We start from the raw sequence: 27,826 nt of genomic DNA on the forward strand, positions 1-27,826 counted from the left end.
TCCGCCGTCCTGGTTTATGACATCGCGGTTGAGGCATATTGCCCCTGGAGAGTCAGGAGACAGTTTGGGCAGCGCCAGGAGTTTCCGGTGCCCACCACGTTGGAGCGTGTCAGTCGCCAGGACCACAGGTAATTATGAATGAACTTGGCTCATACATTCGTGTCGATTCTAACGATTCTTCGTGGTCCACTTTGTAGGTTGTCAAGGAGTGGCTTGCCGTGCTCTGATGATTGGCTCACCAAGATCCAGCCGTGGGTGGACCAATGGGAACAGGCAGACGAGCACTTGGTCCATCCAACAGGACCACACACAGATAGCTCCTTTAGGGCTTACCTCACCTGGTACTTACCCCGGACTCGGGCTCATCTGGTTTTTGTTGACACTCACCCGCAGCCACACCAGGCGAGGCCTCAGGATGGCTATGCCCGGCACCACGTGGAGGCACTAGCTGGCGCGGTGAGTCTCTTGATCATATTTGCATATATATATATATATATATATATAATCATATTCATAAGATAATTCATGTGTTTGTAACTTTACTGAATTGATGCAGTTTCGCCTTTGCAACATGATGGAGACGGACTGCTCGACTTACCTGACGAGGGTACGTGCCGGATCCCCAATGACCTAGTTTGAGCAGATAGAGGCATGGTCGAGGCAGCGTGATCAGTTGCGTCAGATAACGCACAACTTCGGAAGCCGTGTGCAGTACGAAGACAGCCACGGGTCGTCTCAGGCGTCGTCGTCGTTCCCGTGTCCGTCGACCATACACGGGCCGACGTCGCAGTTCTTCCCTAGTACAGGTAACGTACATATCTCTTTAAAATTACATCAAGTGTTCCTACATATTTACTAATATCACATACAGGATACGATCCAGCTACTACGTTCGGCCATACTGAAATGTTTAGAGGGACAGCACCAGTTGGCGGACCGTATCCAGGGATGGTACCGGGGCCACAGATACCGGCGTGCACAGGTTAATTTATGTTTCGTATTTCGGTTTCTACATGTCATTACGAAATATACGAGCGTACGCTAATATCCATATTTTTTGCGTAGGATTCTACCCCGATGCGGGCGCCGGACCTTCTTCTTCCTCCTTTCGACCAGATAACGAGACATTCACCTTAGACGACTTCGACAGCTTGAGTCCAGAAGAGCCTGCCGCGCAAGGTGACCCCGATGTCTTGGGGTATTCACAGCTAGGAGGAGCACCACTTGGGATCTCTCAGCAGCAGACACCGCAGCCCCTTGCGCGTCCTGAGCGACAGGTGAGGTCTCCGGATGTTCTCACCTACTCTGAGGGACATGTCCGTGCCCAGCAGAGGGCTAAGAGGGTCCGACGCCCTAGGGGTGGTTAGATGTATATGATGTTTATTTGTAATGAGATAGCTGTGGACCGCTTATTTGTATCCGATGTTTATGATTGTGGTAGGTTACTTGTCATTTATTTTTATAGATATTATTTATGTGAACTTATTATGTTTGTGGGTTCCATAATGCTCGTGAAATAAGGGAAGTTCTTGCGATTTTTTTTCCGTGATTTAATGAAGGACAAGTAACGTGCGGTAGGAGTTAGCGGCCGAGATCTTGCCGACGATGATGACGAATACACGCTCGAATAGCTCAAAATAGGTCCCTGCAAAAATAAAAGTCCGAGAGAAAAAGGGGGGCTGTCGCCCCCCCAATGGGCGACAGGGGAGGGCGACAGGCCCCTGTCGCCCGTTGGGGGGGGCGACAGGTCCCCCGCCTTTTTTTTTCTCTCCAGGGACTTCGTTGCAAATTTGAAAAAAAAATTACACATTGGGCCTGTCGCCCTATGGGAGGGCGACCGGGGTATATTTTTGAAATATTTGAAAACGGACATATATTTTTGAAATTTTAATTTTTAAAAAATATAAAAAAGAAAAAACGGCTAGAGGGAGCTGCTCGTGTGAGTATGTGACCACAAAGATTTGAACATGGTGATTCGGTAATAGGGAGAAGACGATGGCGCTGAAGTAGTGGCTGTCGTGGAAGGGCTCAGCGGCAGTAGTCTTCTTCTCTGGGACGGAGGGCATCAGGGCAGTGGCCGCAACCTGATTGGCCACGCAACAAGCGGGTAGGACTCATCAAGGTAGTAGACTAGTTCAGGTGGGTCCAACATAAAGCATTTCCAAGAGTACCCAAGCTTTTTACTTCGAATAATATTATATTGGGACCTTCTTAAAACATTTTCGATACAGAGAAAATACCTCCCTAGTTCCAACTGAAGTTGCAAACAAGCTGCAGCCATACGGTGCGAGCTCTTTCACTTCAATTCTATATAACTAAAATGGCCGATGTTCCTTTTCTCTGGCGGACAATTTCAACCTCAGTCACTGGTTTTTTTCCACATGGATTGGAGCTTAAACGTGATTCATAACACATGCTTAAGATCTCAAGGTATTTGGAAAAGGCAAGGCAGCACGAGCAATTCTTCAGGCTAAAGTTCAATATTGGGCCGATAAGGCAATACCTATTTCAGATGATGATGGATGCAAGGATCAAAACAGCACCTCTATGAGAGCATTGTATCGATCACTCTCACTCATGGTCATGGATACGCAAAGTTCTAGTAATAATGAAAGATGATTGTAGAATCTTTGTGGTGCTTCTTCAGTAAGTATGTACAACATGATCTGCGCAAGCTTCAGCAATATAATTGACTCTTTAAAGTGAGCAAAGTGCACAACAAAAGTTTAAATTCAGAAAGACAGTTGTTTTATTACCGCAACAGTAGCCCTGTTAGTAAAGGTACCAAGGAGAAGAGGGGCAGTGAAAGGCAGTATCCAAATGAAAATTTTGAATAGCCACGCTGAGTGCAAACCATAGGGAAAACAGTCTGCATAATAAGGATAGTTAAAACACATCAGACTTTGAAAAATATCTACTACTATTTGCAGTAGAATTGTCAAATGTAGAACTATCAAATTAAACATAATGTTCTCTACTCAGAACAAAATTGTAATATGATAAGTGATATGCTGATAATCAGTTACATGGTCACATGGTTTCCTTTCCTATACAATTTGAACGAACTGATGAGCTCAGTAGGGCTTGCATCTGTGCCCAGGGAAATATCTTGCATCTTTTTTAATCAAGCATATCCCTTTTTTATGATTTGTTTCCATTATAAAGCACACACTAGCAAAAAAAATGAATTTGACATCAGTAGCCCATTTGTATGTATTCTCTCATTCTCTGGTATCATATTCAAACTCCCAGATTCCTCAGGTTCTTATGACCACATTGTAATTTATTCAAGTATTAGAATATACACAAAGAAATTTTGGGCTCCAAAGATGAATAGTAGTAGCCCTCAACTGATTGATCATTGCTAGGTTGTAATATTGTAGTCCACTTGTTATTGAGCTAGTTACAGTTACTCAGGCATTTAAGCTACTGAAAGGATTTTTTTTCAGATATGTAAAAACAAATTTGCAACCGTAAGGATTTTTTGCAGAGATGTAAAAACAAATTTGTAACTGAAAGGATTTTTTGCAGAGATGTAAAAACAAATTTAATTATAATGACAAAGATTTGGTGCAGTGTAACATGGAATAATTGAATTTCTCAAAATGTGAGCTTGCTGCTTGCCTGGTCAACATAGAGTGCAGTAAGGGTGTTTGTAATAAACTATGTGAATATGCTATTCTCGACTGTTTCATGGATAGAGGTGTCTGCATCTCACAAACTAACAAAAAAAAATATGAAGATTTTGACGGGCCCTTTCTTTCTCGCACCTCTTGCCTCTTGGTGCTTGCTTTCCCTTTCTTCCACCCGTATCAGGAAGCCATTCATTTCCTACTGTTATGAATGCAATCTCAGGCTTGCATTACGATCTCTCAAAAGATTTGCCTATAAAAGGATCCAAGCTGCAAATTGCTGCTTAAATTCTTTCCAACAATTCCAACCTTTCAGTTGCGTCTTCCGTGAGACGGCTACCTCTGCACCAGATTGAAACATCATCGTCAAGCCAATTCCATTATGCCCAGCAAATCACTTCAGTTCATGTCAGAAACGGCGCCGCGGTGCTCCATAGGAAACACATGCCATAATCGGAGTTATGGACACAAGCACCCCCATTTCAGACGCTCTGAATCTCAAGCTTCCTGATGCAACTTATTGTTACACATTCCTCCCAGCAGAGAGCTGCTCATGTGGTCACTTAAAACTGGTGGACATGATGCGTCTGGTGATACGGAGAAAAGAGCACTTCAACAATTCTTAAGCAACTGCAAATTCATCAAACATGAAACTGACACAGCATAAAAGTACTTTGGCTGATGACTTACATATTCCAAATCAAGACACACAAACACTGATCCTCATACAAGTACTAGTACTATGCAGTACGTGCAGAAAGCATGGACCTCAACTAAAGAGCAGGGGAGAGCATAAAACTCGTCTCCTCCTTCCATGCCTTTAGGAATCACTAAAGGCAGAAACACTACTTCATGCAGCTATGCAACTACAAATCCTGCAGCAAGCGAGCAAGCTAGAAATACCTAAATAAAGATCATGTGCGAATCATGAATCGTCATGGAAATATCAACAAGGGTGGCGATTGAAATAGAGGCCACCCTTGTCCCGGCCTCAAAAATGCAGCCGGGATTCCTTGTGGTGTTTCAGGAGAGGAAAGTGGTCAGAGAGAAAGGTCCAGGTAAAAATGGTGGTCCTTCAGATGCTCCTGCTTTGTGAAATGGTGATAGTGATCGTGCTGCGCGATGCCACAAGCTGTCTCTTAAAACCTGCAGCCTGTGCGCATCCCGCATCCTGGTTACTTCCTCTGTGTGAGGATCGTGTGCGATGCTCAGTCCTTCCACGTGTAGGCTGGACTGCGGGGAGGGGGAGGAAGAGAAATGGAGGCAGCAGAGGCCATGGCAGTCCCTGCCACCGGTGTAGCCGGGGCAACCGGCGCGCTGGACTCGTAGTCCATGCTGGCCGCCTCACCGGCGAAGCGAGACTGGAGGAAGAGGCCGTGGGCGTTGTCCATGTCGTAGTCCCAGACAGAGCTGCCCGGGCCCCAGGCGCTCAACCACGCCTCATCGGCCGGACCCCACACGCCGCCGGACGTCACCGACGGCTGCAACATGGCCGCGTTGCAGTCACCGCCCTGATGATCGACCGGTTGGAGCTGAGGATTCGACTCGGGCTCCGAGTTGTTCGCCTGCTCTGTTTCGGGGAGCAGAGGCTTGGCTTCACAGCTGGACGGCTGTTCCCCGTGATGCTGCTGAGCTGGATTCGTGTTCGTGTCGTCCGGCGTCGGCGGGGCGGAGGACGAGGAGGATGAGCAGGACGCCGCCGCGCTGGCGCTGGTGCGCCCGCTCCCGCCGACGCGGCCCTTGCCGAGGAACAGGTCGGGGAAGTTGAGCTTGGCGTTCTCGCCGCGGAGCTTGAAGGCCTCGCGGTCGTACGCCATGGCGGCGTCCTCGGCGGTGTCGAAGGTGCCGAGCCACAGCCGCGTGCGGTTCCGCGGGAGGCGGATCTCCGCCACCCACTTCCCCCAGTGGCGCTGCCGCACGCCGCGGTAGAGCTTGGGCGGCCCCGCCGAGCGCCGCAGCTGCTGGTACAGCGCCGGCGGCACGGCCCCGCCGCGGAAGCCGCGCGGGCTCAGGTTCAGCGCCTCGCTCCAGTAGCGCAGCAGCATTTGCTGCTGCACCTCCGGCGCCACGAGCTGCGGCGGGAACGGAGGGCTCGCCGGCGCCCCGAACGGTGGCTGCTGCTGATGCTGCTGGCTGCCGCCGAAGGAAATCATCTGCTGGTGCTGCAACGGCTGCTGTTGCTGCGGGGGCAGGGGCTGGTGGTACACGCTGGAGTACTGCAGCAGCGGCAAGAGCCTCGGTGCCGCCGGCGCCGCCGGAGCCGGATCGTACGCGAACGGAAATACGTGTCGCGTGGACGGCAACGTCGTGGCCGGCGGCGACACGGGGTTGGAAAGAGAGGACGACGAGTCGGGGGACGCGGGAGCCGGCGAGGAGAGCGTGGACAGGGAGCGGTGGAGGCTGCGGATCTTCTTCAGGGGCCGGAGCAATGCGGCCGCCGGCGCGTCTTCTAAAACGGGCGCCAGCTGCCTCCCCGCGGCGGGGCCGCCCGAGGTCACGGCTTTCCCCTTCCACCCCCTCCCGCGCCCTCCACAGCCCCTGTCCGCCGGCTCCATCCCACCGCGGCGAGCTGCGAGGAAACTATGTTGCGTGTCGTGTGGGTGTGCGTGGGTGTCCCGGCCGACCGCTGCAAAGTGTGCACCGAGGAGCCGCCGCGCGTGGAAAACGGGGAGAGAGCGAGGCTCTGCCAGTGCCAAGGAAGCGGGGCGGGCGACCCCGTGCGAGGCGCGCGCTTATAAAGGTCGGGCGCGCCAAAAAGGCAGGCCGATTTTTTTGCTGGTCGCCGGGGCGTTCCACGGGGGAGAGCCGGAGTGGAGGAGATCAGGAGAGAGGGAAAAAAGGAGGGCGCGACGTCTCTGTGTGGCCGGAACGGGATCGTGGTCGGTGGTCCGGGCCCCACGCGCATTGACCCCCCTCGCCGGCTCGCCGCCGCACGCCTCGCGCCACGCCGGACGCCGCGGATGCGTGCGCGGGCGGAGAGGCGCCGCCGCACGGATCGCCAGGCGTGCGCTGGGCCGGGGAACGAGTAGTAGCTTTCGGCTGCTGTCGCTCGCTCGCGCCGCGGCAACATGGGCTGTGGACGGCACCGATCGAGAAAGAACCCGTGGAATCACACCGCGCTCCCGTGGTCCCGTTCGTCCTCCGGAAGTCGCCTCCGGTTTTGTTCTTGCTCTCTCTCTCTCAGTCTCAGTAAGCGAATGCTACGTCCTGGGCTGGGATAGACTTCTGTGGACACCTATGCGACACGGATACGGATACGTGTATCGGTATCGAAAGGATATGGATACGCGGATACGGAATTTTCCCAAAAAACCCGATACGGATACGTTTTGAATTTTTATGTAAAATAAATAAATAATATGCATATTAACTAAAAAAATAGCAAATTAGTGAATTGCCTTGCGATGGTATTGTCAATGTCCACCACAATACAATGCTCCTTCTCCAAGTCCGCAACCGGCCAACCGCATCTTTTACATGCAAACTTGCAAAAGCAATATAAATGTATAAGAACTAGAGAAGTGTAATTTCACAATTTGGAGACTTAGAGTATATCAGTACATCACCTTTGTAGTTCCAGGCTTTCAGCAGCCTTCCTCTTTCATAATAAGTGATTGAGTGAAGAGAAAGAGAAGTACAACTAACTCATGAACTCAACATACAACAAGGCAGTACACTGATCACACATCACAACAACATGATATTACAGGAAGCACATCACAGAACACACTGAGCACAGCCACATGATATTACAATAGTACATAGTCCAAGTTTAACATATGCAATAGTTCACAAAACATAGAACATGATAGTGATAGTCTGATAGATAGCAGTCCACATAACAAACATAGAAAATCATGATAGCAGTCTCTAATTTAGGAAATAGATAAAATCAAGTGTGGCTGCTAGGCATAGGCTCAAGCTTCTTGGTCTTCCTCAATTGTTTCACTCTCCTCCACACCTTCAACCTCGGCATCATCCAATCCAAATGATACAGCATCCAAGTGCTTGCGGTCTTCCAATGCCCGAGATTTTTCCAATATAGAAGCAGGTCCCCTCTTCTTCTTGCTGTTATTGACTGAAGGAGCTACAGGCAAAGAAACTGTGCGTTGCTTCGCTCTTTCCACTAGCTCCTGGCACCTTTCCACGTCCATCCTCATCTGACTCAGCATTTCATATGTAACCTTTGGACATTTGTCAATCCCCTTCCCTGATTTCTGCAGCAAATGAGCTTCAACTCTAGTGTAGCTGGTGCATTTTTCCAATCCACAATAGTTGCATCTCCATGAAGCATTTCCTCCACCAGCTTTAGGCCTCTCTAGAATGGTGACATGATCCCACAGCGGAGCCTTGATATCAGTTGTTCTTGTGGCCCCAGATCCCACACTACCACTAGCACTAGCAGTACCACTTCCAGCACTACTCAAATTTGGAGATGCCATACTGGACAATGAGCATTGGACAAAATCAATAAGGCAGGGCGCACTGGTTCATATCTAAATTGGATTGGGGAGGGAGAGGAACTCACCTAGTCACCTAAGCAGGGGGCACGAGGCAGGGTGCACTCACGGAATCGCCGTCGAGCGGGGCCGCGGTGACGGGGAATGAATCGAGAGCGGGCTTCGTGGGCGGCGGCTGCGTGGAGGCGAATCGGGGATGGCGAGGCGCTCCCCTCCCGGTTTGAGCAGGACGTTGACCGGGACGGGGAGGCGGGGAACTTCCGGCTCGAGGATGACGGCGACGCGACGACGAGAGCGAGGAGGAGTAGGACGGCGGAAGCAGGACGACGGTGGGGGGGGGGGGCGCCTCGTCTTGAGCAGGTCGTCGGCTTCGATCTGAGGGCGACCGAGGAGGGTCGCCGCCTTGGCTGCCCCGATCTGGGAGTCGAAGGGCGACTCGGGGAGGGCGACGCCGCCGCGAGGAGGACGGCGGCGCGAGGAGGAGCGCGAGTCGGCGGCCGAGGAGGGGGCCCAATCTAGGAGGCGAAGGGCGACGCGAGCGCCGGCTTGTCCGCGTCGATCTGGGAGGCGAAGGGCGACGCGGGAGCGGCGGCGTCGATCTGGGACGCGAACGGCGAGGCGAGGCGAAGGGCGACGGGGAGGAGGACGGCGGCGCGAGGAGGAGCGCGAGACGGGGAACTGCCGATGCCGTCCGGCCCTTTTGCCTGTGTGTGAGGCAGAGGCGGCCGCGTGAGATCGGGACTCGGGAGTAGGTCACGAGAGAAAGAAAGGAACGGTGCAAACTCGCGACTGGGCCGCTGGGCCGTATTGACTGGGCCGAGACGTCTCCATTCTTAAGTTTCCGACCCACATAACCTGGGATACGCGGACACACCGCGGATACATATCCCGGCCGTATCCTAGGCGTATCCGTATCGGATACGTCTCCGACACGGGATACGGGACTGCAGTGATGTATCCGTGTTTCTGAGGTGGACACGCACTAATTTGACGGTACGTCGTCGACCGAATCAACCGATCGATCGTTTCTCATGTCGCGACGAAGTGTGTGTGACCGATGAGAAGCGACCAAGTGTGTAGTTCGCACATTCACGTCGCGACGGATTGCTGCGTTTGTTTTTTTTTCAAGGGCAGATCAGATTGTTGCGTTTGTTATGGGGGTGATCGATCAGTGTGTGCATGATTTGGGTTTATCTGAGAGCGCTGCATGCCGAAAGGGGAGTGGACCGGCAGCTCGATCAGCTTATCAACTGGATTGTTTACGGAAAGCTGTGGCTCTAATTGGCATTCAGAAGGCTGAACCTGCTTGTAAGTTTCTCCACGCCAGTAGTTTACGACCTCCTGTCCCGTCCTGCTTATAGTACTTGATCGTTCGGCCATACGCGTGACGCCCCTTGATCCATTCGTTCCTTCTTCCTACGCATTGAGTTCGTGGGGTGCTTGTGTAAGCCCATGCGTAATCCTTCGATCGAACTGATCAAAAATAGAAGAAATATAATAATGCATCCCAATGTTCATTCCTCCTCCAAAAGCTAATGGCGCGTAGCTTTTAATTAACTCTACTGCAGTGATCGAGCTAGGCACTCCTGCTAAGGAAGCAAGCTAATAAGGATGGATAACCATGAGCTGCACTGACAATTACGGCTTTGCTAGATGAACAATTTTTTTTTTGAAGCCATCTGGCGCCCTTTATTGATCTTCAAAAAGCATTACATCGTTCACCAGACTTGCTAGAATAAAGCTAGGGGGTTCATCGACCCAATTACAAGATAATTTTGATTGAAAAGCTACTCTCGCTATTTCATGAGCTACTTTGTTAATCTCTCTATTACAATGCTCAATTGAAATACTTGTGAACTCTTGCCATAACTGAACACATTCTTCGTATATTGCAGCACTCGCTGTTGCAGAGAAACCCCCTTGTTTCATTGTTTCAACCACTTCCGAGCAATCTGACTATATCAAGAGTTTACTGCATCCAATCTGCTGTGCCAAGATGATCCCCTCCCTGAGTGCCAATGTCTTGGCCATAGGAGCATCCAGAATATTTTCAAAGAATCTAGCACCAGCAATCACAAAAGATCCAGTATGGTATCTGATTACAGCTCCCGTACTTCCCATTCCTCTATCAGGGTTGTAGCTTGCATCCACATTCAGCATTAATAAATTCTCAGGAGGCTTCTTCCACCCCACCCTCACTTTTGTCGAGGCAATTGCCTTCTGATAATTCATAGTAAGCGTGACAATTGACATGGCCGATCTTGTCGGACTTTGAACAGTGTTCTCATGAACCATCATCCGGCGCTCCCACCATAGATACCAGCTACCAGTTAGGATTAGTTCTGCAAGATCAACTTTATTCAGATGTGCCAACTTCTTTGGATATCTTATAACTTCAGCTAAAATTACTAATCCTGATCGATCCACCTGCAACAGTCTATGTACTTCATCTGAAATTCCCAGTAATCGCCATATTTCTTTTGCTCTGTTACAAGAGAATAAGAGGTGTTTAATATCTTCACACCCTTCCTGGCAGACTGGACAACTACTCACGTTGCCAATGTGTCGATTTGCCAAAATCCCTCTGCAAGGCAACAGGCCGTGCAGCACCCTCCACCCAAATATTTTGATTTTTGCAGGTACTTTTAACTTCCATAAATTCGCCCATACTCTTTCATCTCCCGCACTCCCAGCTTGCTGAATCAATTTGTTGGCTCCAAATTTATGTAGCCATTGGGTGTGATAAGCTGATCCCACCGAAAAATACCCATTTCGGTTATAATGCCAAGCTACCACATCTTCTCTTCCTTGCACAAGTGGGATCTGCAGAATCCTATGAACATCCACTGACCAGAATATATCCTTTATCAAATCTTCATCCCATCTTCCTGTGATTGGATTAATAAGCTCATCCACGGTTGAAAGTAAATTATGCCCCCTTGGTGTTAGTATCTTCAAGTTGTGGCTCGCTGGGATCCACTTGTCCTCCCAAATGTTAATCTGTGAACCATCACCCACACGCCAAATATAACCTTTTTTAAAACATTCCAACCCTGCTAATATACTTTGCCAAGTGTACGAACTACCACTTTTTTGCTTCGCGTTCAAGAGTTTCCCATCAGGGTAGTATCTTGCACGTAACACTCTCGCGCATAGAGATTCTGGTTCGAGCAGCAACCTCCACACTTGCTTTGCTAGCAAGGCTCGATTAAAACTTTCCAAATCTCTAAAACCCATTCCTCCTCTATTCTTTGGAATACACAATTTCCACCAAGCCTTCCAATGTATTCGTTTATGGTCATCGTCATCACCCCACCAGAATTGTGATATGGCATCTGTCATCCCTTTGCAAATGTTTTTTTTTTGTTTTTGAATACCATCATCGCAAATACCGGAACGGCCTGAGCAATAGCCTTAATTAGAATTTCCTTTCCTCCCATACTTAGCAGCTTCTCTTTCCACCCTTTTGTTTTAGCTCGAACTCTATCAATCAAGTGTTGAAAACAATCACTTTGGTCTATCCCCACCAAGGCTGGTAGACCTAAATATTTATCACTTAAAGATTCCGTGATAATATTCAAAGCCTCGCAAATCTCTGCCTTTACTGTAACATTTGTGTTTTGACTGAAGAAAATGCTGCATTTCTCTTCGCTCACTTTTTGTCCAGAATTTGCACAATATCTATCGAGTATACTCTTCAATTTCACTGCATTCTCTCTTGTCGACTCCATCAATATCAGAGAGTCATCTGCAAATAGTAAATGGGATATCGCCGGTGCGTCTCTACAGATTCGCACTCCCTTCAACTCCTCTCTAATTTCAGCTCCTTTCAATAAGCTTGACAAGCCTTCAGCTACCAACAGAAAGAGATAGGGAGATAAGGGGTCTCCCTGTCGAATTCCCCTTGTTGGTGTAAAAGTTTCAGTCTCCATGGAATTTACTCTGACCTTGTATTTAACAGTCTTGACACATGCCATAACAAGATCAACCCATCTCTGAGCAAAACCCATTTTTAACACGATTTTCTCCAGAAAATTCCATTCCACTCTATCGTAAGCCTTGTGCATATCCAATTTAACTGCACATAAGCCTCTCTTTCCACGTTTCTTTTTGATAGTGTGAATACTCTCATAAGCCAATAATATATTATCAGTAATAAGTCTTCTCGGGACAAAAGCGCTCTGGTTATCACTAATGACTTCAGGCAAGATAGATCTTAGTCTATTTGCTAGCATTTTAGATATGACTTTGTACACAACATTGCACAAGCTGATAGGCCTGAATTGTGACACCAAAGTAGGATTTGTTACCTTGGGAATTAAAACAATTGTAGTCTCATTCCACCCTTCTGGAATTTGTGCCAAATTCACCGCCTCCAACACCTCCTTTATCAAATCATCACCCAAAAGACCCCAAAATCTTTTATAGAATTTTGCATGCATACCATCTGGGCCTGGAGCTTTAAGATCGCCTATATGAAATAATGCTTTCTTCACATCTTCCCCACTAAATGGGGCTGTCAACTCCACATTCATCTCAGGTGTAACTTTTCGGCATACATCTGCCAAAATATTATTGTCCATCTCCCCTACCTCTGTTGAGAACAGGTTCTCAAAATAGTTCTGAACAATATTACACATAACCTCCCCATTCTCCTGCATGATCCCGTTGTGATCAATTAGCCCCTTTGTGGTATTTTTCTTTCTTCTTTTCGAAGCATAATTATGAAAGAACTCTGTGTTCCTATCGCCCTTCTTTAGCCAATTTACCTTAGCTTCTTTAGCCAATTTACCTTAGCTCTTTGCATCCAATATATTTCTTCCTGCTCCAGCATTAGTTCAAGTCGCACCATCAGTTCCTTCTGTGATTCAGAATTTGCCTCTGTCATTGGTCCTCTTCTTAATCTCTCTAATTCTCTCTTAAGTTCAGCCATTCTCTTTTCAGGTCTCTTCAACACTTCCTTATCCCAGACATGTAGTTCCTCATGGACATCATTAACCTTCTCTAAGAAAGTCAGCCCCTCCCCTCGGGCTTTTGCTCTTGCCCATGCTACCTTAATCATCTCCTCTACTGTATCTTCTTGCAACCAACGGGCTTCAAATTGCTTCTTTCTTCTTCCCCCTTGGGCCGGTGCCAGATACTGAGTGTCCATCAGAATAGGACGATGATCAGAACAAGTCATCTCACTATTTATCAATGTTGACAGTGGGAAACAATTAGACCACTGTACATTTACCACTGCTCTATCAAGTCTCTCCCTGATTTGGCCCCTCTGCCAAGTATACATATCGTAGTTTTCATCCTCCGTCCAAATACCGCGACCCCCACTTCTACCTCTTCCCCTACCTCCTCTACCTCTCGCTCTTCCTCCACGATCATCCCTTGCTGTTGCCGGCGCCATGAATGGAACTCTCAACCAGTCCCCCCAATCACAAGTTTCTTTTGGGTGGACTCCATCCCCACATTCAGTCACCTCATGTCCCAAGCAGACGCAAAAGAAACAAAAGCTGGGTAATTTTTCATATTGGACCAAGCACATGGTCCTCTCCTTTAGCGTGATTGGAACAACATGCACCAGGGGCTTCTTGAGTTCCAACCAGATTCTCACCCGCAAAAATGGCGTAGAATTAATTTTCCCTTCATTCACAACCACTTGTATGATTTCACCCACCTTCATCGCAACTTTCTCAGCCAATTCCTTTTTTCTCACCAACAATTCTGGAACCCCATGAATTCTTGCCCAGATTGGAATCCTGTCCAGCTTGTACGATTTGAAGTTCGAATAGCCATCATATTCTTCCATCACTACAGCCGCACCTCGAAATAGCCATGGCTGTCCCTCCATGATTCTCGACCAATCTCCCAGACAATGAAGCTGGACCTCAAAAAGATTCGAATCCAGCACTTTGAATGTTACCTCTTTTGCTGTGGCCCATGCGTTCCTCAACGCGTTGAAGAGAGCCGCATGGCTGAAGGGCTTTGTCGTATGAACCCTAAAAAGGGCTAGCCAGCGAATCTCCTTCACAAGGTCCTCTAGTTCTCCTGAGAAATCAAGGTCTTCTTCCTCTTCTCCATGCAGTTTCATCCCTTGAAGGTGCTTCTCCAGACTCGTCATCCCACGTAGGTCTTCCTTTTCCTTTTCCTTTTCCTTTTCCTTCCCCTTCCTCTTCTCCTGCCCTCCTTTGTCCGCCATGCACAAAAGCTACGATGGCACTCCCCCTCCAGAGAGGGAAGTCCCCGTCGTTTGTCGAGAGGATCACGTCGGGATCGACGTGAGATGGATTGACTCCGGCGTCGCCGCCGAAGGATAGAGAAACCCTAATTTAGGGGATAATTGCTAGCACATCTTGCTAGACGAACAATTAACTGTCCATTTCCTCGTCCCCTTGCTGATCCAAACATGAGGCCGAGGTGCATCCAGTGGCGTACCTAGGATTTAGAGAAGGATATGCCATAACAAATTTTTTATATATAATTTGCTATAATCTTTATATTTTACTTTAGTAATAAGATCTTAATTGTATGACTAATGAGCTTAGATTAGATTTTTAGGTATGCCATGGCATATGTGGCAACCCACTAAGTACGCCACTGGGTGCATCCCTTGAGCCGTCCAACAACTCGCGCAGAATAATGCACTGGACCGAGTTGGACCACTCATTAGCACCGATTATTAGTTTTTTTTTGGCTCGGCATGATCTGCTGCATCCCTTCAACGAAAGTGTCGGTACTGTTTCTTATTCCATCACCCCAAACCAAACATCCTAGGTTGCTCGTGCCGTCCATGGCTGGACAGCAACCCTTCGCTTAGAATTCTCGAGGATCTGAGGACACACGGCACTGTTTCTAACCCGCCTGCCCGTCAAATAAACATCAGCTCGATCGGGTTGCGCGTGTCATCGGTCACCGAAACTGCTGTTGATGATGAGCTACCTAAAGCAACGGTGATGCTACATGAACATCCGTTGTTCCTGTGGTTAACTTTCCGGGTGGCCGAGACACGCTACTAGATGATCGATCGAGCTTGATGGCTACCGGCGGGGCCAGATGATGCAGGTGCGGACGGGGACGCAACGCCAAGAAATCGGAATCCCAGCAGATCTGCAACGCCGCCGCAACCTTACGCACGCGCGCACAGCGTACCTTCGCGAGATCTCCATATTCTTTTTATATATACATTGAAAAGGACCCCACAAAAAATTTACCAAATTGCACAAAACTTAAGCAGTTACAAAAGACTCTCTATATCTTTCCTTATTATTAGGAATAGAGATATTGATAGAAAAATACTCTCCAATAGCTTCTCTAAGTGGTTATCCAAATATAGCCATCCTCCATTCTGCATTTCTCGCTAACTAAAATTAATAATAAAATAGCTTTCTAGAGTGTACACAAGATATACAAATGAAAAAGTCCGGTCTACACCCTTGAATTATCACAAAACTTTGATTTTCAACCTTAAACTACAAAACTGGATAAGACATGACATTCAACTATCGAAACCGGGCAAATTTGGCCCTCGGGGTGGTTTTGAAGGCGGTTTTGTATTTTAAGAAAAATAAAAAATTCTAATGAGATCTATAAAATCAAATCTAATTTATTTTAAAATAGAAAAAAATATGAAACTAGTATCAATTTTTTTTCTAAAAATGTAATCTATATTATTGTTCTATTTGAATCTTATTTATTAAAAAGTAATACGCATAACTACAAACAACCAAATACTATGAACATAAAAAATGGATTCAAATAAATGACAAGTACAGTGACAATAGATAGGTTACATTTTTAGGAAAATTTTGATACCCATTTCATATTTTTTATGTAAAATAAATTAATTATAATTTATTAGTTTAAATTTGAATATTTTTAATTTTCTTCAAGTGTGTAAACTAGGATTTTCCCTAAAAAAATTGTTAGAGTGAAAACAAATAGAAAATAAATTTTACGCAGAAGGGTCTCCAAATGTTAACTAAAATTTAGAAAGCACTCTCTTGGAGATGATCGTAATAAGTGCTGGTACTATGTAAGACTCCCCTTTCTATACGAGTGAGGTATGTCCAGCATTTTTCGTTTCCGAGGAGAAAAATGTAAGACTCCCCTTTAACTGAAATCTTTTTGTGCAAGAGCCTAAACAAAATGCCGAGATCCATAATAAACAGGAGCAAAATAGAAAACGATGCGCGAAAATGCTAGATCATCCGCCGTGGCGTGTTTAGTTCCCAAAATTTTTTGGGACAAACTACTGTAGCAATTTTCAGCTAAAGATTAAGAGGACTAAACATGATCTAATTGTAAATCTAACTACACGAATGTACGAGAAATCACGAGACGAATCTATTAAGCTTAATTAATCCGTCATTAAAAATTGATTGCTGTAGCTTGACATTGTCTAATCATTGCATAATTAGGTTTATTAGATTTGTCTCGCGATTTTGTCCAAGGGTTGTGGAATAAGTTTTGGCAGCTATTCACATTTTTTTAGGGACTAAACGGGACCTAGGATGTTTCCCGAAAATGCGACACGAACAGTTGGGCATGCACTGCTCCACCACCGCCTTTTGGGCACCTCAATGCGCCGCGGCAGGCGGCACGCCGGGTGAGTGGTGACAAAAAACTCCCGGCAGGGCCCTCGGTCGTCCGTCCCGGCACGCCCCCGACCCCGCGCGCACCTTACTTTCGGCACGCACGATCTGGGAACCGGTACCGCGCGCCATGCATTTATTCCTGTAGCCCCCAAGTCCACGCCAGCAGGCCCGCCACCGCCGCCCGGCGACCACCACGTGACGGAGGACCGCCGCCCAGCCCCACCCACCCACCACCGAACCCCTCCAAACTCCCCCCGATCGCGACGAGCCTGCCTGGCCGCGGGGGGAGTCTCGCGTGTGGCTGCCGCGCGGGACGGGGGTCCTCCGGCCCCGGGTCTCAGTTGGTTCTCGGCCACGTGGCGTGGACCGGCGGCCGGGTCGCGCTCGCGCGAGCGGAGCTGGGCTGACTTGCGCGCGACGCACCTGCGCGCTAATCATGCCGATCCCCGCCGTGCCAATCGGCATCGGCATGACAGTGTCAGTGGTGGTAATGGATCATGATTCAAATGCTTTCTTCACGATTCTAATTAGTTTTTATTTTTTTAGCTTAAAATTAAATAAAATTAGAGTCCGATTTTTTTAGAATCGGACTCTTAAATTATCTAAACAAAAAATTAAAACCTTTTACCACCCCTAGGCAGTGTGTTTCAAACCCTAGGAGGAGTTCGGAGGCTTGCTGCACCGTTGGTGAGCTGGCTGATGTTCACGGGGCACGTACCATGCCTCCAGCAAGTCCTTGATGGATGGGTACCGGCCAGCTGCTAGTGCGCGAACTATCCGGGTTCCAGAAAGTTCCGTGCCGATGGCCGAAAGGGACGCGGATAATCCCGTCGCTGGGCCGTTCCCCACACTATTCTGGTCAAAAGTTACAGAATTCAGATCTCGGGCGCGTGTTGGTGCGTCCCGTAAAGAAATTTAGCAAATCCATGGATGCGCCATTAAAATTTGTTGAGCTGGGCCAAGTCATCACTTCACCGATGCGAAGTCGATCACTAGATTCGAGAAAATCAAGATTAGTTTTATTTTGAAAGAAGTCAAATTTTGCATATTTTGACTAAGGCTTAATGGTTGATTAATAATATGTTTCATGTAAAAAATCTTATACAGCAAAAATCATATCTTAAATCCATTCCGCACTGTATTGGTTTCGAAGCTGCTAGCGAGGGACTGTACTTCTATTTCGATAGTTGTGTTCTTATTACAACGTTGCTCTGTGGAGCGATATCGATCTCGATGGTGTCAATCCAGCATACATTTTTATTTTTATTTGGCGAAGAGCATACATAAACTAACATACTAGTACTACATAGACACAGACACGACAAAAAAAAGGAATGCTTCGCTTGCCCTCAAACCTAACTCCGGCAGACCTATCAGACCTTTCTAAGACACTCGCAAACACACCAAATAAGGATGGATCTAGACATCCGAATTCTTAGAATAAATTTAATATTTTAAAATAGATATGCTTAAAATTTTATGCTAATCTTTTTTTATATTATCAAGCATATTATTACACATAAGAATAAAATTTTGTATAGATTTTTTATGTATTATTTGCTCCCTACAATTAAAAAGGTGAAAAAAAGATTCGAATCCGTATCCGATCCGTATTCGAATTTTTATATTTATTATTTGAGAATATATATGATAAATTTGAGGTTTAGTTTTTATGAATCTTTACAAGATTAATGTTAAATACAAGACTACGAATTTACATAGTAAATTCTATATCTTATTTGTCCATAATCGAAGAAAAATAACCAAAAATCTGACATTCGAATAAACATCCGAATCCATCCTTACACACCAATAATCATTTCAAAACACACACACACCAATAATCACTACGAGTAGTTGGGGAAACTTACTCTCTCCATCACGGACAAATTAAACACATAGTTTAATCGGCGCATCCTGATCGAACAATCCGGATTACGCAACGCATAATCATGCACATACCAGTAGTAGCGATAAGTCAATACTCTCGCACGAATAGCACCACTACGAGCGCGCAATGATTATGCGCTAAGTGTGCCGCTTTCCATTGTTTAGCGCCTTAATCCGCCATCACGGCACACAACGAGCCTTATCTGCAAGTACTAGCTTAGGTACCTGCAGGTGAGCTCGTTTATTTGGCCTCGTTTGGTTCGCGTTAGGATTTTAGCGTGCTAATAAATAGTGATATTTTGACCGTTAATTACGATGTCAAACAAAATTAGTTTACAAAAGCAACTCCAGAACCCCCGCGCTAGTGACCTTGAAGAATCTAATAAGACCTTTGACCGCGCGATTAGAGGATGGTTACTGTAGTATCACTGTAGCCAATCATCGATTAATTACTGTCATTAGATTCGTCGCGAAAAGTTACACCTATCTATAAAAAAATTTTACAAATAAACTTCATTTAGTACTTCATGCATGCGAGATTCTCTTTTCGAGAAACGTGCGCGCTATTTTTGTAGAATGACAAACAAAACCTTTATTTTTGAGCTGAGCTCACTGACAGGGAAGATCAGCTCGAACTATTAGGATATTTTTTTTACCTCAGAACACAGGACGAAGCACGCATCTATCTGGAGTTCTGGACAAGTCTCTGGCGCGTTCCGGCGCCGGGCCGAACGGATTAGCATCGGAGTGCTTTGTTTAATGCGGGTGGTGGTGTGATCTGATAAAGCCATCGCGTTTCAGTTTGCGTTGTTAATTGTTACGCAAGTCAACCCCGGTCCTTTGATCCCACCTTTTTTTTTCTCTATATAAAGAGGTTAGTGCTTGGGGTGGCAGTCTGGAAGAGATGGCGTCACTATGTTTGTAAGGACTTGCTCGACTTCTTTCTCAAGCAACAACAAAATACAACCTTGCAAAAGCAAAACAGCTGCTCGCATGTCGTCATGTCCGCTCGCAGATATTTAGAGTGGCAGCTGACCATACAGTATGACACGGGCTGCTGAAGTTTAGGGTACTTTCGAGACAAGTCTCCCTGAATGAATAGGCAAAAAAAAAAGCGTCAATTAGGGAGTGTTGCACAACGTCCCAATTCGTGTGTGTGTTTTCTCTCACGAGGATACCAATTCTAGTTAGTCTGACCTGAAACTTGTAGCAAGATAAGATCCCACGATCGCTTACTGGAACCCGTGGCGTCGCAATTTTTTTTTCTTTTTCTTTCAGAGGATGATCGGCATTGCGATCGCAACTGCAATTTCAGTTTCTACAGAAACTGTCCGTGAAAGGCCAACCAATCCGGGGGAGCATATTAAAGACCTCTCTCGCTACTCCGCCAGAGGCCCTGTCAAGTTGGAACAAATCCTTGGCTTCGACGCAAAAAGAAGTGCTACACGGACATCGACACAACGACGGTAGACGAGCGAGAACGTGAGACACTGGAACGCCAATGTCACGCAGTCGTTTGCTAGTCGTCAGACCCAGATCCAAGCGTGCTGACTGGGTTGAAAATATCTGCCAGCGAGTCCCCGGGAACGGACAAGAGATGGGCGGCAACGGCAACTGGGCGCGCTGATTTTACAAATCGCTCCGTTTTCGAACAGTACAATGTTGGATGACACCTGACCTAACCACACTGGCGACATTTGAAATTTTGAATGGTTCGGTATTTGTATTAGGAGGTGGTGGGATGATGCGGCCGGCGGAGCCGAAAAGAACATCGGAGGGGAGATATTTTACCTAACACAGCCTTTCTTCAGGTTCAGGTTGAAGCATCGCCTTGCAAATTTTTTTATATTCGATCGTGCTGCGCATCTTCGTATTTAATCAAACGGATTAGTATGGCTCGGTGATCGTCTTTGATTATGGCGGAGTGTTGCGGGCATTCTGCATTCAGGAATATATATATATATACACACACTAGGCTGCCTTTAGCTTTTCTCCATAAGCACAGCTTGATCTGCTGGTGCCTACCTCAAGAGTCAAGAGACAGGGCAGGAAGGAAGGAGCCATTCAGATTCAGTTCAGCAGGGCTTGCTTGCTGGCGTCTGGGCCGGGCAAACAAAAGCCTGCGCATTCTTTAGCGGGCTTCACTTGCTGCAGACGGCATCACGCCACTGCGGGCTTTGACTATCCTACGAATTTCATGCAGTTTGCCAGCATGCATTTCGTTCAGACTACAGTTCCAGTTGCGAGGTTTCATGGAAAGAAGTTAAACAACTTCACAGAGAAATTGGAGATACAGTACCAATTTTTTTTTCATTTCGTAGCCCCATTTTGAGCGTAGATTTTTCAGCTAATCAAAGATTTGGGGGAAAAGTTGGACCCAAAAGAGAGAGAGATGCGGAATGGTCTGATTTCGCGCCAGTGTGTAGTCGCCGGCGTGGCGGCTCAGGCGCTCAGCTCGTCCGAGAGCCACACGAGCCCCCACCCTGCCAAGGTCCATGCCGGGCCACCTCCACATCTCGGCGTTGCACAGGACGTCAGCATCTTTTGAACGCTCTCGTTAGCACCAACTAGCAAGTGCTCCGCGCTAATAGTACGGGCAGCTAGTTTTTTATTTAATTTTTTAAAAATATTTACTTGTACAAAAGAAATATATTTGGTAATTTATTTACCTCTCGTTTGCTCTTGTTGAATTCTACTTGCAGCTTTGTATATATAGGAGTTCATATCAATCATCAGTTTCTATGTTGCTTTGTTCTATATTATAGTTGCATATTTTAGTATTTAAATCTGCAAAATCTAAATTTGAGGATTGAATTCAATTTTGGGTCACCTTGAATATAGATGCATATTTGAAGCGTCCCCTCATAAGAGAAGACTTAAATGTGATACAATATTAGTCCCAGGAGGCTGATAACACATTTATTATATCAGATGGTACATCATCGTACAACTCTACGCGGTAACGAGCAGTGAAACGCCACTAACGCGAGGACAATAACTACAACCCAAACAAAAACGTGAAGCACGAAGAAGTCATCAGAGTCCTGCGCCATACGGAGCTCCTGCGGGTGACCCTATCCACAGGCAAAGTTGGGTGCAGAACGGAACCCCCTACTCAACGTCCTCGGGAACAAAGTTTGAATCTTCCTCTGTAAAAATTAAGTAAGGGGTGAGTACAAACGTACTCAGCAAGTCCAACCACACCCACGGAGGGGGTATAGACAGAATACATGCACAGAATGGATCAAGGATAAGACTAGGGTTTAATTTACGGAAAGCTAGTTTTTATGCATGGGTTTATTTGAATTTTTTTTCTTAAAGCAATTCTTTTGTAACCGGGTGAGGTTGATCCACACAGGATCCCAGTTTATAAGTTGCTACCGGACTCCTCATCCGCCATAGCACACGGCACAACTGCCGGATACTTTTCCAAAACAACTCACGCCAACCCATCCATTCCCAGAAGAAATACTAGTTGTGTGACCAAATCATAACTCGCCCAGTACCGTGGGCACGGCTATTCGAATAGATTTTAACTCTGCAGAGGTGTGCAACTTTACCCACAAGCAGGGTACCACAGCACGATCACCTTAGTGTCGGTGCAGATCCCAACAAAGCCATTACTCACCTTAGCTAGACCTGACTAGCCACCATGGGATCCACCAAGGGGCCATTGACCTATCTCCCAGGTTTAACCGGGGCATAAGTCACACAGAGCTTATCCCTTCTCCTTAGTCACCCGTTGCTCTCAGCTCTCCTGATGGCTATCAGACTAACTAGTGGGGTTTATGCTAAGCCATTGCCACATACAACGGTCGAGTGGTTTGCACGATAGTAGAGTTAGGCAAGATGACACATCAACTCGGTCCTTAGTTGTGACAAGATGGATATCTCTCAACTTTGCTCAACCACACAGGTACGAGCACACCTTTTGGCAATTCACACAGAAGTGCCATCCATCTCGTCTGTACTCATCTTTCTTTTGGTTTCCAAAAATTCCACATTTTCCCTTCCCACACACTCACACATTTTCCTTTTATAAAACAAGTTGTACCGCGTTTAAGGTCCTAAACGTTCTAGCAGCGATTAATGTCCAAATAGAACAGATCACATTTAGACATTAATCTAGGTGGTCAAGGAAGGGTTATAACAAAACAAGGGGTGGCTATCCAACTATGTTTTCAGCGGTCAAAGCATATGCAGTTTTGTAAAACAGGCCAGTAGGTTGTGTTTACAAAACTGGGACAAAACATGCATCAAATGATGAGATTGAACTTGCCGTTCTCAAAGCCTTTGGGGATGTCCTGATCGAGGTACTATCCTTCGGGTTCGGGATCGCGGTACTGGTCTTCGCACACTTGCTCACGGTACTACTCGTCGACGGGTTCTCCCTCGTTCACACCGTGATCTACGACGCACACAACAATCACACAATAAAGAAAAAGAAATAAAGAGTTTATCGTAAAGCTCGAATCGTAAACAATTAAGATATGGAGATAGGAGTAATATTTTTGGGTGGTTTTCTAATGGCACGGCCGAAATTATGTTAGGAATGGTGTGGTCGAATTTCGGAATATTTGGAGGATTCTTGGTGCATGGAATGATGAGTTAACGAGAGGTTTATGGACTAAATAAGGATCTAAGGGCCTATCTGTAATTACTTTTGGGAGGAACAGGACTCGATTAGAATTCTAGGAATTATGGGGGTTATTCTAAAAATAGGTAGGGGTCTATTTATAATTATTTCTATATAGTGGAGGGACTAATCCTTGAAACGGAATAGAAGAGGGGCTTCTTTGGAAATGGATTAGAGAGGTGGAGGGGTTCTTCAAAGAAAAGAAAGAAGGGGAGGGGCTTTTGGTCAAATCTGCCCCTTTCTTCTTCCTCTCGACAGGAAGCAGGGGAGGGGAACAGGAGGTGCGGCGCACTTGGGATGCAGCCCTCCGGGGCACGGCGGCGGCTGGGGAGGAGGGGAAAACGGAGAGGAGAGCGTGGGGATTCGATTCCCGTGCTCACCTTGGACTGGGCCGGCTTGTGGAGGCCGGGTCGCTAGGACCAGCAGCGGCGGGCAGAGGAGCTCTGGGCGGCGGCGCTGTGCAGCTTGGGAGGGGGCCAGGGGCAGTGGTGTTGTGCTGGTCGACGGGTGGCGCGGCGAGCTTAGAGCGATGGGATGGGTCGGGCAGCGGCGAACGGCGCGGCGAGCATCCCGGCACGTGGAGCGCGTGGGAGCGGCCGGGAGCAGGGACACGCGCGTGCGGTGTGTGGGGCTCAGGGCGTGAGCAGGCAGAGCAGGAAGAATAAAGGAGAAAGGAGGAGGGAAAAAAAGAAATGAAGAAAAAGAAAAAGGGGAAAAAGAGAAGAAGAAAAGAAGAGAGAGGAAAAAGAGAGAGAGCGGCGGTCGGCGGGATTCGCGGCGACGGTCAGGAGCATGCGACGGCTTCAGCGAGATGCGACGTACGCGGAACAAGGAGAATAGAGAGATGAGACAGTGATTGGTGTGGGTGTCGGGACGGCGGATCGCTGGAAAGGATTTCGAAGGATTAGGGGCTCCGATGGAAAAGGGGTTTAGGAATGATTTGAGCTCAGCGATGAAAGGAAATTTTGAATATTATTTTTAGCGTGTGATTTATCTTGGTAAATTTTTAGGATGTTACAAACCTACCCCACTTAAAATGAATCTCGTCCTCGAGAATTGGCTGGTCCCTAAAGAGATGGGAAAACTCCTTCTTTAGCGCATCTTCGCGTTCCCATGTAGCTTCTTCCATTCAATGCTTACTCCATTGGACTCTGCAAATCCGTACTTCTGAGTTCCTTGTCCTTTTTGTGACAATGTCCAGAATTTTGACCGGTACTTCCTGGTATCGCAGGCCTGGCTGCAAATCTGTTGCTTCCACTGGCACGTGTTCTGTCTCGGGTACCCTCAAACACCTTCTTAATTGTGAGACATGGAACACCGGGTGTATGTCTGACATTCCTTCTGGTAGTTAGAGTCGATAGGCTACTTTTCCGACTTTCTTTAGCACTTGGTACGGTCCAATGTACCGAGGGGCTAACTTTCCGTGCACTTGAAACCTTCGGGTCCCTCGAATAGGTGAAACCTTAAGATAGACGAAGTCTCCTGGATTGAAATTTATTTCTCGTCTCTTCTTGTCCGTGTAGCTCTTTTGTCTGGACTGGGCTACTTTCAACTTTTCACGGATTTCTGCTACTCTTTCTTCGGCTTCCTTTATGAGGGCTGGTCCAACTAACAAACGCTCTCCCACTTCTAACCACATCAGAGGGGTTCTGCACTTTCTCCCATAGAGAGCCTCAAATGGCGACATGCCTAAGCTGGCCTGATAACTGTTGTTGTATGAGAATTTTGCATAGGGTAAACTTTGTTCCCAATCTTTACCATAGGTAAGGACACATGCCCTTAACATGTCCTCCATAATTTGGTTTACCCTTTCAGTCTATCCATCAGTTTGCGGGTGGTAGGCCGAACTAAAATTCAGTTTGGTCCCCATGGCCTTATGCAGACTTTTCCAAAACTTGGAGGTGAATTGGGTTCCTCGATCTGAAATGATTCTACTAGGTACACCATGCAGCTTTACTATATTATCCACATAGAGCTGGGCTAGCTTTTCTCCTCCATAGTTGGTCCGTACGGGTAGGAAGTGAGCGACCTTGGTGAGCCGGTCCACTATTACCCAAATGGAGTCATACCCTTTCTGGATCTTGGGCAATCCTACCACAAAATCCATTCCTATCTCATCCTATTTTCAGACTGGGATAGGTAGGGGTTGTAGCAATCCTGCTGGCTTCTGGTGCTCAGCCTTGATCCTTTGGCTTGTATCGCACTGGGCAACGAACTGGGCAATGTCCGACTTCATTCCATTCCACCAATACTTTGGTTTTAAATCCAAATATATTTTGGTGGATCCTGGGTGAATGGAATATGCCGAGTTATGAGCCTCATCTATGATCATTTGCCGGAAGTCCCCTTCTTTGGGCACACAAATCCTATCTTTATACCACAAGGTTCCCTTATCGTCCACTCGAAAATCCGGTGCTTTGTTCTCTCCGGTATGTTTGCGGATTTTCATTAAATCCTCGTCCGAACCTTGGGCCTCTCTGATTCTGTCCTCTAGTATGGGTTGGACGTCCAGTGTGTGACTGGAGCCTCGAGGGATGATGTGCACATTCAATCGTGCTATTTTCTCTCGCAGATGGGCATCCTTGGGTCCATAAGATTTCCGGCTTAAGGCATCGGCTACCACGTTAGCTTTGCCAGGGTGGTAGTGAATTTCCACATTGTAATCCTTGACCAGTTCTAACCATCTTCTTTGCCTGAGGTTTAGATCTGGTTGGGTAAAGATATACTTCAGGCTCTTATGATCCGTGTATATCTCACACTTATTTCCAATCAGATAGTGCCTCCAAATCTTGAGGGCATGCACTACGGCTGCAAACTCCAAGTCATGTGTTGGGTAGTTCTGCTCATGAGGCCTGAGCTGTCGGGAAGCATATGCAACTACCTTCCCGTCTTGCATAAGGACACACCCTAAACCTTATCGAGATGCATCACAATAGATGACAAAGTCCTAATGAATATCCGGTAGGGTCAGCACTGGAGCGGTCATCAATCTACTCTTCAATTCTTGAAAACTTTTTTCACATGACTCTATCCAGGTGAATTTCTTATCCTTCTTGAGCAGTTCTGTCATGGGCCGGGCTATCTTGGAAAATCCTTCAATGAACCTCCGATAATACCCAGCTAATCCAAGAAAGCTTTTGATTTCACTAACATTGGTCGGTTGCTGCCAGTTGAAAACTGCTGCGACCTTCTCAGGGTCCACTGCTACTCCTTCTGCAGTCAGAATATGACCAAGGAAGGCTACTTTCTCAAGCCAGAATTCACACTTGCTGAATTTGGCATATAGCTTATGTGCTCTTAGTTTTTCCAAAAGCACTCTTTGATGTTGTTCATGCTCTTGAGCACTTTTGGAGTAGATGAGTATGTCGTCAATAAAGACAATGACAAACTTATCTAACTCGTCCATAAACACCTTGTTCATGAGATTCATGAAATAAGCAGGTGCATTGGTGAGTCCAAAAGACATCACCGTAAACTCAAACTGCCCGTAACGGGTGACAAAAGCTGTCTTTGGGATGTCACTTTCTCTAATCTTGAGCTGATAATATCCTTACCTCAGATCAATCTTGGAGAAGTACTTGGCTCCTTTTAGTTGATCAAAAAGGTCATCAATCCTGGGGAGGGGGTACTTATTCTTGATGGTGACTTCGTTCAATGCCTGGTAATCTACACACAATCTCAAACTCCCATCCTTCTTCTTGACAAATAGGACTGGGGCTCCCCAAGGCGACGAGCTTGGTCTGATGAAGCCACTTCGTTGTAGTTCTTCCAGTTGCTTCTTTAATTCCGCCATTTCAGAGGCTGCCATCTTATAGGGTCTCTTGGCTATTGGAGAGGTTCTAGGGACAAGGTCGATGACAAACTCTATATTCGTATCTGGTGGCATTCCGGGAAGTTCTTCAGGGAAAACATCTGGGTACTCATTTACTATTGGAACTTCTTCCAAGGACTTAGCTTTCATGCTAAAAACCATTGGGTCTGGTCCATTTCCCCGAGTATGGCAGGTCACTTGCTTCCCATCTGAGTTGGTTAGGTGTACTACCTTGTCAGCACAATCTATGAGGCCATTGTGTAGGCTTAACCAGTCCATTCTAAGGATCACGTCTATTCTCTTAGACTTAAATACTACTAGGTCCGCTAGGAATTCTACCACACTTAAATTAATTCTTACCCGTAAACAACCTAGTTGACACTTGACGTCACCTCCAGGCGTCCGGTTTAATAGGGGTATTTTTAGCAGTACCGTAGGTATTTTATGCTTATCCACAAAGCTTGACGATATGAATGAGTGTGATGCTCCAGAATCAAATAATACCATTGCTAGAGTTGAGCTGACTAGGAACTCACCTAGTACCACTCCTTGTGCCCTTTGAGCCTCCTGCGCGTTGATGTGGTTGACGCGGGCTCGTCCATAAGGTTGCTGATTGTTGTTGTTGCCCTTGTTGTTGCTGCCATCGGGAACACGGTTGGCTCCGGATGCAGGTGGCCTAGGCCCATTCACCGAGTTGGAGAAGGCTGATGCAGCAGGCTTGTTCTTGGTATATGGGCAGTTGGCAATGTAATGCCCTATCCCACGACAGTTGAAACAGGCCCTAGCATTATTGTTGTTGGTGGTGACTT

At 46.8% G+C, this 27,826-nt stretch overlaps 1 protein-coding gene across 1 annotated transcript; it reads right to left on the bottom strand.

The window, feature by feature from the left end:
- Positions 1 to 4,275: 4,275 nt before the first annotated feature.
- On the bottom strand, positions 4,276 to 6,465 carry LOC120656586 (ethylene-responsive transcription factor ERF054-like). Its single transcript, XM_039934725.1, has one exon. The coding sequence runs from the start codon at positions 6,185 to 6,187 to the stop codon at positions 4,841 to 4,843; it is 1,347 nt and encodes a 448-aa protein (XP_039790659.1). The 5' UTR covers positions 6,188 to 6,465; the 3' UTR covers positions 4,276 to 4,840.
- Positions 6,466 to 27,826: the final 21,361 nt, after the last annotated feature.

The sequence above is a fragment of the Panicum virgatum genome, chromosome 1N (genome assembly GCF_016808335.1).
Source record: "Panicum virgatum strain AP13 chromosome 1N, P.virgatum_v5, whole genome shotgun sequence".
Classification (NCBI taxonomy): Eukaryota; Viridiplantae; Streptophyta; class Magnoliopsida; order Poales; family Poaceae; genus Panicum; species Panicum virgatum.